This window comes from Palaemon carinicauda, chromosome 6 (assembly GCF_036898095.1).
Source record: "Palaemon carinicauda isolate YSFRI2023 chromosome 6, ASM3689809v2, whole genome shotgun sequence".
Lineage (NCBI taxonomy): Eukaryota > Metazoa > Arthropoda > Malacostraca > Decapoda > Palaemonidae > Palaemon > Palaemon carinicauda.
The window spans coordinates 115567550-115580154 of record NC_090730.1 but is presented as its reverse complement, the minus strand read 5'-3'; the positions used below and the strand labels follow the sequence as shown (position 1 = coordinate 115580154).

At 37.7% G+C, this 12605-nt stretch overlaps 1 protein-coding gene across 5 annotated transcripts in view; it reads right to left on the bottom strand.

Moving 5' to 3' along the window:
* Nucleotides 1-12605, bottom strand: part of LOC137642626 (kelch-like protein diablo) — a 176743-nt gene that overhangs the window by 60444 nt on the left and 103694 nt on the right. For all 5 annotated transcript variants that reach the window (XM_068375336.1, XM_068375337.1, XM_068375338.1 and 2 more), the window contains 3 exons: nt 12174-12378; nt 11232-11444; nt 7783-8016 (listed from right to left, as the gene is read on the bottom strand). In XM_068375336.1, the coding sequence (XP_068231437.1) occupies nt 7783-8016; nt 11232-11444; nt 12174-12378 (652 nt within the window). The remainder of the gene's footprint in view (nt 1-7782; nt 8017-11231; nt 11445-12173; nt 12379-12605) is intronic.

Genomic DNA, 12605 nt, shown 5'->3' with positions numbered 1-12605 from the left:
TAAGGGAAAAATTAATCTCATCTTACAATAAGAATAAATTTAAGCATTTGTATCAAAGCTTCAGTATTGGAACCAGAAAGAAAATGCCAATAAGATTACTGTCTTTCCAAACCTAGCAGAGTTTTTGGAAGATTGTGAAGACTGCAATCTTAGTGACATGGAGTTGGTCACACAGCATCTGGCCAAAATTATGAATAGGTTATATGACTACTTTCCAGAACTTGATTTCCATACTATCAGCTGGGTTGTAAATCCCTTCAAATGTGAACAGGCTGATTTGTCTGAAGAGCCTGAAGGATTGGCACAATAGCTTATTGAACTTCATTCTAACAGCGAAACTAGCATGGAATTTGAGACCAAGTATCAACCCCTAAAGATTTTGGATGCCAAAAGCTGCAAGGACTTGTAAAGTTGCACATTTGGAACCAACTAAAATTCTGCTACCTTTAGTAACAACCTACCTTGTGAACAAGATTTTTCTATCCTTTTAAATCTAAAAACAAAATACAGAAACTGGTTGGATCCTGAAGACAGCATCCAAGAAGTAATGGCATTAAAAAAATCCCTGATATTGAGAGTTTTGTATCAAAGATGAAACACCAGAAACGGTACATTTTTTATTTATCCTGCGGGAGTTAATATGAATAAAACATTCAAGTTTTCAATATTTTTTCATTAGTTTTAATTAAGTGCCATTATTATGGCAGAGAGAGTAACCAATTTTTTCCCACATAAAAGGATATACAATAACATTTTCTATTTTGTTTTTTTACAAGTTTGAAATACTTAATAGTCAATAATCTTGCTTGTGTGCCATGTAAGGCTAAATATAATGACTTTTATTTCTGTTTATAAATATATTTCTGAGTCGACCTGTGACGCCCGGTGAAAAGGTCCTTCTTATCACTTTTCTGATATAAATACTTCCCAATATACCAGAGAAAGTTAAAGCATGGAATGCAGAGGTTACTACCCTCGCGCGAGCACCCTAAGGGTGTCGTGTATAAAGATAGGGTGTGTGAAAACCACTATTCACAGGTCGTCTTCCATTTAGATAAATTCTTCATCAATAAGGGGTGAGCCGCTACAGCGGCACTAACCAAACTCACCTAATCCACACCACCGACGCCCGACTTGAGCGCCATCTACTCATCCTTCTTTTTGGACTCATCAGCGACACTTCCTCTGTTGTTTTGTGCTTGTGTTTTCGCTTATTTTTGGATATCTTCGCATGGCTGAAGCTCTCCTTCCACCTGCACCAATGTTAAATACCATAGATTGTTTTGGCATTATTTTGGACCCGGGCTTGTACGCCTTATTTACTTATTGCGAGTGTTTTAGTGCGTCGGCTTGATGCCGCCCCGCATCTTACGCGGCCATTGTTATCGCTTGTTTACTTGCCTCGGGGTCTTTTTGTCAAGCTAGGTTCTTTTTAATATTAAGTTAGATTATTGGCCAGGTGCCATTATTTGAACCGCTGTTACTTTTAAGTACTTATGTCGCTTTTGAGTCCGTATTATTGTTAACGAAGAATAGCATTCAGGGTTTTATTATAGTTTAGTACCTTTCCCATTGGGTCGGCGTTAGTTCTTTACGAGTTTTTCATCGTAATTATCCGTTCAGAGTTCCATTTTTCGCTATTCTACGTGGCATATTTGTATCTGTTTGACGGACATATGTTTCGTATTTTTGGGTTCGTTTATAATTTAGATCGATCTTAGTACCCTTGAGAGTGAGAGGCTGGAGTTCCCATTTTCTGTTTCACCCGTTTTCTGTCTCATCACTGTTTCGGAATATTTTCCTCACAGATTCGGGTACTCCCCCTCTCTATCTCCTCCCTTCTGGGATTATGATAGAGTTTCACTTATTTAGTCGTATTTTGTATTATTTACCAGGTTACTTTGTTCTTTCTATAGGCTAGTGATTACCTTGGTCCTGTCGTGTCAGAGTTACGTATTTAGGTTAGTTTGGCCTGCTCTCGAGCCGCCATGTTGTTCCCCCTCACCATTAGTCCCACCCTACTCCCCGCTCCGGCCTGGGCATTGGGTCTGGACCCCATTATTCCGGAACTCCCTCATAGTTTTATGATAACGTACTGAGCTGGGAACTCATTACTTCCTATTACTCCGGTGCTACCCTTCGACTGGGAACCCTCCCCTCGTTGGTCCCCAGCACCTTGACTCCGGTTTCAGCCTCGTTACACGACAAAACTTATATTCTCCGCCCCCCCCCCCTCCCCCTAGACTCTCTGCCTACCGGAGATCTTCCGGAGATCCTTTAAATATATATATATTTTTCAACCAACCCAGGGCCATCTCCCAACCCGGAACTCCGACGCACTACGGAGATTCCAGTTTTTGCCACTATGCCTACTTTCATTATATTTTACAGTAATTACTTAAGAGCTCTAGCTCCTCTTGAATTCACACATAAGGCGCTCCGTACGTCCGTCGGAGTTGTCCTTTCTTTTACTTAATATTCTCGACACAGTAATCACAGCGGAGCTCCAGCTCCCTATATGATCTCGAACCCATTAATACACTCTCATATAGAATCCTGTTTTTAACCTTAGCTCTGCATTTAGGTTAAGCTCTACTGTTAAGCATATGTCTAACCCTTAGGTTAAGTTAGAGCCTCCCGGAGTTCTTGTACTTATATGATTCTTTATATTACAGAAAGTTCGGTGTGCCACCAAGGGTTGTGCGGCTACATTCACCGATCCGGTAGGCCACGACGTCTGCAGGTCGCACGCCCACTGTGCGATCTCCTTCGCACGGGAAGCTTTCCCGAGACTTCGCACGGGAAGCTTTCCCGAGACTTCGCACGGGAAGCTTTCCCGAGACTTCGCACGGGAAGCTTTCCCGAGACTTCGCACGGGAAGCTTTCCCGAGACTTGCACGCTCTGCTATGAGCTTTCGTCGCTTCTCCTCAATGATGAGGTAAGATTTCTCAATTGTACACTCATTCTGTTTTTGTTGTTTTGAGATTTCTACATTGTGGACGATTGCAGTTATTCTTAACTAATCTTAACTTGAATCTGTTTTTCTTCTGCTGATAGCTTATCCGCTTAGTTCGTTCTAACGTTACCCCCTCTTTCAGGCTGACGAGGATTCCCTCAAAGCGGCCAGAACCAGCCTCCGGACCTGGGTATCTGGCTTCGGACGAAACACCCCTCATGGCTGCCCCTACCTACTGGACGGAGACATGGCATCCCAGCTCTTCCCTGGTTCTCCCTCGGCCGCCGTACCAACTGACCTGGCAACACCTCTGATTGACGTTCTCCGGGCCACCCTGCCCACAGAAGACGAGCATCAGCTTTCTGGGGACGTCTCCGCTCTCGACATCCACGTTGAACCGATGGATGAGCAGGTAAGTGGTGTGGAGGACCTGGCAGATTCTTTCCTATCCCCTAGTCCTTGCGACAGGTTCCGTATGCTGACTGTCTGTCAGGTGCGGACCTTACTTCCCCATGGGGCCGTCACCACCTCTATCGATCTTACCGACGCCTATTATCACGTTCCGGTAGCAAAAAAATTCTCCCCTTACCTCGGCTTCCGCCTAGGCAAGAAGTCCTACGCGTTCAAGGTGATGCCCTTTGGCCTCAACATCGCTCCCAGAATATTTACGAAGTTGGGGGAGACGGTGTTAGAACAGCTCAGGAGCCAGGGAATTATGCTGATAGCTTATCTGGACGACTGGCTCATTTGGGCCCGAACAGTTCAGGAATGCCACAAGGCTACAACAAGAGTGGTTCAGTTTCTGCACAAACTGGGATTTCAAGTCAACATGCAAAAATCCCGCCTGCAACCAGCAAGCCAATTCGAATAGCTAGGCATTCACTAGGACCTCACAACCCACAGACTATCTCTTCCCTCCAAAAAGGTCAAAGAGATAGCATCAAAGATGGAACGGTTCATCAAGAACAAACAGGTGTCAAGAAGAGCCTTAGAAAGAGTTCTCGGCTTACAGTACTTCAATTCGCCTCAGTCACAGACCTCTTACTAAAAGCCAAACTCAAAGACATCAACCAAGTTTGGAGGAAGAGAGCAACAACTCGCCTAAGAGACAAGATATCAACGATCCTCTCAGTATTAATACGACGACTCCAGCCATGGTCGAAACCAGAGAACCTATCCAAATCGGTTCCTCTGCAGTTTCCCCCCCTCGAGTGACGATTCACACAGACGCGTCTCTCAGTGGTTGGGGGGGCTACTCTCAACACCAGATGTTTCAAGGGACCTGGTCCCCCACTATGAAGCAGTTCCACATAAACGTGTTAGAGGCCATGGCGGTTTTCTTAACCTTAAAACGACTATCCCCTCCAAAGACAACTCACATCAGGATAGTCTCAGACAGCATAGCAGTAGTCCACTGCATAAACAGGGGCGGATCAAAATCTCCCAATCTGAATCAGATCCTGGTTATGATCTTTACCTTGGCAACCGAAAAGAACTGGTTTCTGTCAGCGACTCACCTGGCAGGAGTCCAGAACGTTATAGCGGATGCCCTCTCCAGGACGAAACCACTGGAATCAGAATGGTCCCTGGACATGAATTCATTCTGGTGGATATCTAGGCTGGTTCCGGGTCTCCAGGTAGACTTGTTTGCAACACAACTCAACCACAAGCTTCCTTGCTATGTGGCCCCGAACCTGGACCCTCAGGCTTATGCCATGGTCGCATTAACCCTGGACTGGAACCATTGGAAGAAGATTTACCTGTTCCCTCCGGTGAATCTTCTGATGAAAGTCTTGCCCAAAATGCGCTCGTTCAAAGGAGCCGTAGCTTTGGTGGCACCAAACTGGCCAAAGAGCAATTGGTTTCCTCTCCTTCTCGAGTTGAAACTTCGCCCCTTCCGGATCCCATTCCCCAAGCTGACACAGGTGGTCCAAACGCAGACTGTGTCAGATTCCTCAAGGATAGCACAAACCCTAACTTTGTGGACTTTATGAAATTTGCAGCACACAGGGATGCAAACATTGATCCGGAGAATGTCCTCTTTATAGAATCAGACAAGAGAGAATCAACACTTAGGCAATATTATTCGGCTGTTAAGAAACTAGCAGAATTTCTAAAAAATTCCGACGATACCAGAATGACCCCTAACCTGGCCATTTCGTTTTTTAGGTCCCTGTTTAACAAGGGCCTAGCCGCTAGTACGATCGCTACTATCAAATCAGCCCTGAGAAAGATTTTTCAGGTGGGCTTCAATATTAACCTAGCAGATTCATATTTTTCATCCATTCCAAAAGCCTGTGCTAGGCTTCGACCTTCTGTTCGTCCACAAAAGGTCTCATGGTCTCTGAACGACGTCTTAAAGCTCGCATCAGACACCGATAATGAATCCTGCTCCTAAATTTCGCTACTCCGGAAGACCCTGTTTCTTACAGCCATGGCCTCAGGTGCCAGGATTTCAGAATTAGCAGCTCTCTCCCGTAACCCTGAAAACCTAGATTTCCTACCATCAGGAGAAGTCCTACTCTCTCCAGATACTGTAGAGCTTTCCTAGCTAAAAACGAGGACCCACAAAATAGGTGGTCCCCTTGGACTATTGTTCCTCTACCCCAGGATGCTTCTCTATGTCCAGTTGTTACACTTCGGGCCTTTTTAGCTAGGACTGTCACGCGCTCATCTGGCCCCTTGTTTGTCAGGGAACAAGGCGGTAATATCTCCATCCAAGGCATCAGACAGCAAATCCTTTATTTATCAAGCAAGGTAACCCAGAATCCTTTCCACATGCACATGATATCCGGGCTGTAGCAATCTCCATCAATTACTTTCAGAACATGGATTTTGATGACCTTAAAAAGTACACGGGTTGGAAATCTCCTATGGTTTTCAAATGCCACTATTTAAAGAACTTACAGGCCCTTACATTCCCTACTATTGCAGCTGGGAGTGTCGTCTCCCCTGAATAATTTCTTACCTTTCTTCCTTTTTCATGCATCTCTCTTCCTTCTCCCTCCTACCTGCCACTCCCACCACAATGCCTCTCACCTCGGTCGGTGGTTTAGCCCCATGCCTATGTTATGTCAATGTTGCCTTGTTCATTTTGGTTACTTTCATTTTGGATTGTATATAGCTTACCCATGGGTATTTGTACAGTTTGCCATGTTTTTTGTACCCATATTATGATTATTCTGTTTTTTGCCTTATGCCATTATTACTTTTTACTTTTAGCTACCTACGCTTGTGGTCTATGATTGTACTGCATTCTCAAGTTGTTTATACAGTATAAATGAAATAAAAGATTAAACATCATCCCAATATAAAATGTGTGTTTATTTTCCATGAATTCTTTAGGTAAATTGGTTTGTCCTCCAGGGTACTTCAGAGTCAGGGGTAAATTTATTTTACAACAAACTCTTTTGGGCTAACACCCATAAACAGTTACCACTTACCCGACCTCTGCTGTAGAGAAATAAAAGTCACTAAGAGTTGAAGGTTGAAATGCACCAGAAATTGAAAACAAAAGTAACAAATGCTTTAATGAAGCACCATTATCTTTATAGAAGTCAGGGTTTTTTTTAAATGGATAATGCCTGCTTAAACTTGTCAGTCTGAGCTAACGAATACTATTAGTAATTTTTTCAATAAATGTATAAATATTCATCCTACCACAAGTGAAAAAATAAGATGATAATAAATGACTAAAATAATCACTAAATGTATGAAAAATTTTATCGCAAATAACTCACACACACACTCACAATCTCTCTCTCTCTCTCTCTCTCTCTCTCTCTCTCTCTCTCTCTCTCTCTCTCTCTCTCTCTCTCTCTCTCTCTCTCTCTCTCTCTCTCTCTCTCAGGAAAACTAAGGAAGGCACAGAGGACATCAATCCACTACGCAACAGCATCGATAATGCGCTGCCAGCTCATCTAAGAAACATATCAGGAGTGAGCGTAGATGTGTTTAAGAATAAGCTTGATAAACACCTAAGATGCATCCCAGACCATCCAAGACTGGAAGATGCAAAATACACCAGAAGATGCATAAGCAACTCTCTGGTGGATATACAAGGTGCCTCACACTGAGGAACCTGGGGGAACCCAAACATAGAATAAGAGTCTCTCTCTCTCTCTCTCTCTCTCTCTCTCTCTCTCTCTCTCTCTCTCTCTCTCTCTCTCTCTCTCTCTCTTTTTGTAGTCAGATAGTGTAATTTTGTTTGTTTCATTAAGAAATACTTTTCCACTATCTCTCTTACTTCTTAAGAGAAAATTTTTATCTTTTATCAAAACAAATCTCTTTAAACATAGCATAAGATAAGAAAAAGAAATATGTTCCACCAGAATTTTCAGTCCCCAGCATTTTTTTTTTATTATTTACACATCATCAGAAGGGGAAAAAAGGCTCACAGCCATTGTCAATTGTGAGTGACTTAAGAGGAAGGGACCTGATATGGTCAAATGTTTGTTGTAAGTGCTCAACACTACACAATAGCACACAGTATCAAAACTTAAGATAATTATATTTGAACATAAGAATATAAGAAGTGTTCTTGAAATTCTTTCCTTTTCAATAAATTTTTGTGTTTCAGAAGATTTCATTTGAGCAGAGAAGGCCATACTCATTTATAGAAGGAATGATGACAATACTGCCACTCCAAAACCATGTCTTTACTACTGCCTAATTTGGTTTTTGCTAAAGTTATATGAATCAGTGATATTTTAAACAAAAATGCCAAAAAGTAACATGACACTACAGTACATGCTTTTAAGTTACAGTATATGAATACTGTAACAAATATGAATACTGTAACAAATAACATGTGCTCTCATCTTACCTCTTCTCGATGATCATTATTCCTTAATCTTTCTTCATATGAATTACCATCAACAGGGTCATATGGAAAAATTACTTCTTTGACTTCTTTTGTTAATAGTTTCCGCTCACGCAGTGTTTCTAATGATTTTAACTTGACTTCAGAAGCTACTAAATCCATTTTGATCTTTTCAAGCAGCTTGCATAACCATTCTGCTCGAGAACTTGGACTATTGGAAACCCATTCAATTACAGCCTGAAAATATACCAGTTTACTTTGAAATTTCTAAAGTACCAAAAAATACAATGACCAAATATTCTGAAGAAAAATCACTATACCCAAACATACATATTTCCTCCTTATTTCAGAAGTCTGTATCTTAGCTGAAAATCAAATTCAAGAGATCTGGTCTGAATGCTAGCAAAATATACCTCCCTAAATCTACCATTTAAAAAACTTTAAAAATTACCAGTAGACAATGTATATTAATTCAGATTAGGTGTAACTGTCATATATATATATATATATATATATATATATATATATATATATATATATATATATATATATATATATATATATATATATATATATATATATTTATATATATATATATATATATATATATATATATATATATATTTATATATATATATACAGTATATATATATATATATATATATATATATATATATATATATATATATATATATATATATATATACATAGCCAATACACATGCAGAAACACACACACATATATACATATATATATACATATATATATATATATATATATATATATATATATATATATATATATATATATATACATATATATATATATATATATATATATATATATATATATATATATATATATATATATATATATATATATATTAATATATAATATATATATATATATATATATATATATATATATATATATACAGTATATATATATATATATATATATATATATATATATATATATATATATATATACAGTATATATATAAATATATATATATACATATATATATATATATATATATATATATATATATATATATATATATATATATTTCTTGTATATATTTCTTGTATATACACATATTGTGTGTTACAAAATTATATTTGTGCGTATGCAATGGAAGATGAATTATCGTTGAAAGGAGAAAAGATTAATGAGGTAGAATCATTTAAGTATTTAGGAACTATGATCTACAATACAGGGTCATTAGAATTTAGTGAAAGATTGAAAAAAGCAAATAAAACAATGGCTAGATTAAGTAAAATTTGGAAATCAAATCGCCTGAAATTACATATAAAAATCAGACTATAGATCAGTTTAGTGAGATCAGTGTTACTCTATGGACATGAGTCATGGTATAACAATGAAACAATCTCCAATAGATTTAGTAGATTTGAGAATAAAGCCCTCAGAAGTTAAATGGCAAGACAGGATTAGAAATGAAACAATAAGAGAGATTATTCGAGTGCCATATGTGGATGAGATCATGATGAGGGGTAGATGGAGATGGTTTGGACATAATCTTCACACTCCCCAAGAGTGATTACTTCACCAAACATTCAGCTTGACTCCACATGGCAATAGAAGAGTTGGAAGATCTAGGCCTACATGTCTGAGCACTATGAAGTACGAAGTAGGAGATGATGAATGGAGAAGAATTGAATTAATAGCTCAAGATAGAGATGACAGGCAAAATCTAACCGAGGCCCTTTGCGTCAATTAGCATAGGAGGAGTTGATGATGATGGAATTCATGTAGGTTACACCTGAGAGAGAGAGAGAGAGAGAGAGAGGAGAGAGAGAGAGAGAGAGAGAGAGAGAGAGAGAGAGAGAGAGAGAGAGAGAGAGAGAGTGTTTGCATTGTATCAATCAGTTTCAAATACAGTAAAGTTTTTCTTCTTCTTCTGACCTTATTAATCCCACTATAATACAGTCTAACATTGTTTAATTTAATGGTATGAATTGGCTTCCTTTTTTCTTACATAGTATCTCCAATCTCAGGGTGATAGTGGAAATTGCAACTCAAAGATAATCTTCACATACAATCAAGAATGTTGTTTATTCTTGATATACATTTATGCAGAGAAGATAGTTTTACAGATAGTCTATCTAAAAGGTGTTAATGATATTCAGTACTGCTTTTGATAACCAGGATATTCCTTTGATATTGACATCCAGAACTCATTCAATGTTATTCACTCAAACTTGAGGTATAAGGTTCTATCAGAAGAAAATTCAAGTGGTGCTTCTTCAAGGTCAGATAATAAGGGATTTCCAGGAGCAGTGAATGGAAATTGTATTATATAGCATTATTTTAGTCAACTCTTCTAAAAATTATTTTTTGAAGTGAACAAAAGACTTCGAAGATTGTCAACTATTATTGTTTTCAAATTAACCGCACATAACTCTTTTTCCTCTTCAAGTTCAGGAGATATTTCAGTGTTACCATCTTCAGCGTGTGAATTTCATTGCTGAACCTTTTTTGAGAATGTATTTAGTTTGTCAAACAATGACAAAATACTTGTGTTTGAGCCTTGTATGGAAAGATTTAATTCCTTAAATTTGTCAAAATTATAAATATAGCCTATATCAAGCATTTAAGCCAATTTTAAATTGAAATATAATATAAGCATACCATAAACTTGTTTTGTGTTATGTAGTAAAATATAAAAGCCGCGACAAATCAAAACAGTACCCTTTGCACCACACTCGTACGATCAGCAGAGTAGTGGAAGGCTGGGAAACAGAGCATACCGTGAATATGTTTTTGATATTAGACATAGTGTTGTCATAGCAAATAAGGTCATTATATCAGGTACTAAAGTGTTCAGCCTTGGTTGCTTTTCTTACTGTGAGAAATTAAGAAACTTAATTAAACAAGTATAGATCTTTACATTTTTGTAACTTCAATAAAGATATATTAAGGAAAACGTTCTTTTCAATATTTGAGCATGTGATATTTGGTATCATAATCTTTCAATGCCCTCTATATAGACAGATTAATAATTTTCCCAGGTCAACTTAGATTTTGGCAAAATTAAAAATTAAACGTATTCTAGTATTAGTATTCAAATTAATTTTTAGAGAAATTCAAGTTAAATCTGTAGTTTGGTTATCAGGGGGAACAGTTGTTAAAAGATTTTTTTTTACTATACTTAGGTGATATATTTTGTATTTCGATGTTTACTCAAATGACCTGTAAAACAAAACACTAGAGTGAAATTGATAAAGGAGATAATAAACGTACAATCTCCTTGTCTGCTTGAGACCCACATAAATTTTTCTGCGACCCCTTTATAGTTTCGGAACCCCTATTCCTAAACGGAGACACCAACCAATAAGAGAGAGAGAGAGAGAGAGAGAGAGAGAGAGAGAGAGAGAGAGAGAGAGAGAGAGAGAGAGAGAGAGAGAGAGAGAGAGAGAGAGAATACAGACCTTTAATAGTTCATCTTCAGAGTCAATGCTCAAGTAAGACTGCTCTAACAGCTTCAGAACTGTTTCTGGATGAACGCTGAGGAATGTTGGATGACTTATAATTTCTGAGCACTGTGATGTGGCAACATACAAGGAACTTGACGACAAATCGAAGCAGTTGTGAAGTTTAGCCAGCTCATACACACCAAGACAGTTTTCTACTGTTAAATTATTCTGTAAAGAGAAAAATCCATAAGGTTCGAGTGACAAAAAAGACACTATAATAAAAAACACTATATATTGACCTTTATAATGATTTTAACCATACACAAATCTCATTAAGATGAATAGGACATAGATCTACTGATTATTCAACAGATATGTTAATTTCTAATAATCACCAGAAGTATCATTACTCTCTAACAAGTGTGGATTTGATTCCACACAGAAAGAAATTATAACATCTAATACTGCCAGATAGACAAATTGTACCAGTAACCAATGTAACCCAGAGGTAAGGTTCATAAAAATAATCCTTGCATGTTTAGTTATTTGTATCTGTTCTCTGTATTTTCCATTACATCTCCAGGTTACCCTTTTCTTTCTTAACAAATGAACATTTTATTCTGAGGACCTGTGCTTCATTTATTACTTTTTTGTTTCTTCTATATATATTTGTGCATATTATCATATAATCAAAAGGATTTACTTTGCCTCAAATGTATTAATATCTTGAATACCATTATGTAATTTACAATAAAGAAAAACTTTTACAATATATAAAAATTCTACTTCACAAGGCAATTCCTAATATTCATTCAAATATAACCACATTAGGGACTTAAAAGGCTGATTTACTGGTAAATACCAGACAATACATGTACTAAACAATCCGAAAGGAAGATTATGGGTAAAAATCTTATCTCTAACAGCTACAGGAGCATAAAAGGTGAACATACTCACCGCAAGATAATAGCAACACAATTTCCTAAGTGCATGTATCTGGAAATAGTCAGACAGGGTTAGCACCTCCTGTACATTGTTTTCTGTAAGAGGGGCTGTGCCAGTGTAGATATACGTGAGGATGGCTCGAATTAAGTCTCCAGGAATGTCCTCCAAGACGAGAGTTTGCGTCAAACCCTCCATCAAGCCACCACTTAGCATGGCACTGCGAATATAATTCAATGCTCTAACCTCATACATTATGAATATTTACAATAGGAAGTTAAACAGAGAGTAAAACTTGGAAGTTGGAAAATATTTTTCTTTTAAGAGAGTTCAGGTAAAATGTGTTAAGTACACTCTACTACCGTTCATTCTAGTAAATTTTGTATTTTGAAATACCGTATAGCCTACATCTTTAATGGGTTGTGAAAATTTAACAGTCCACTTTTT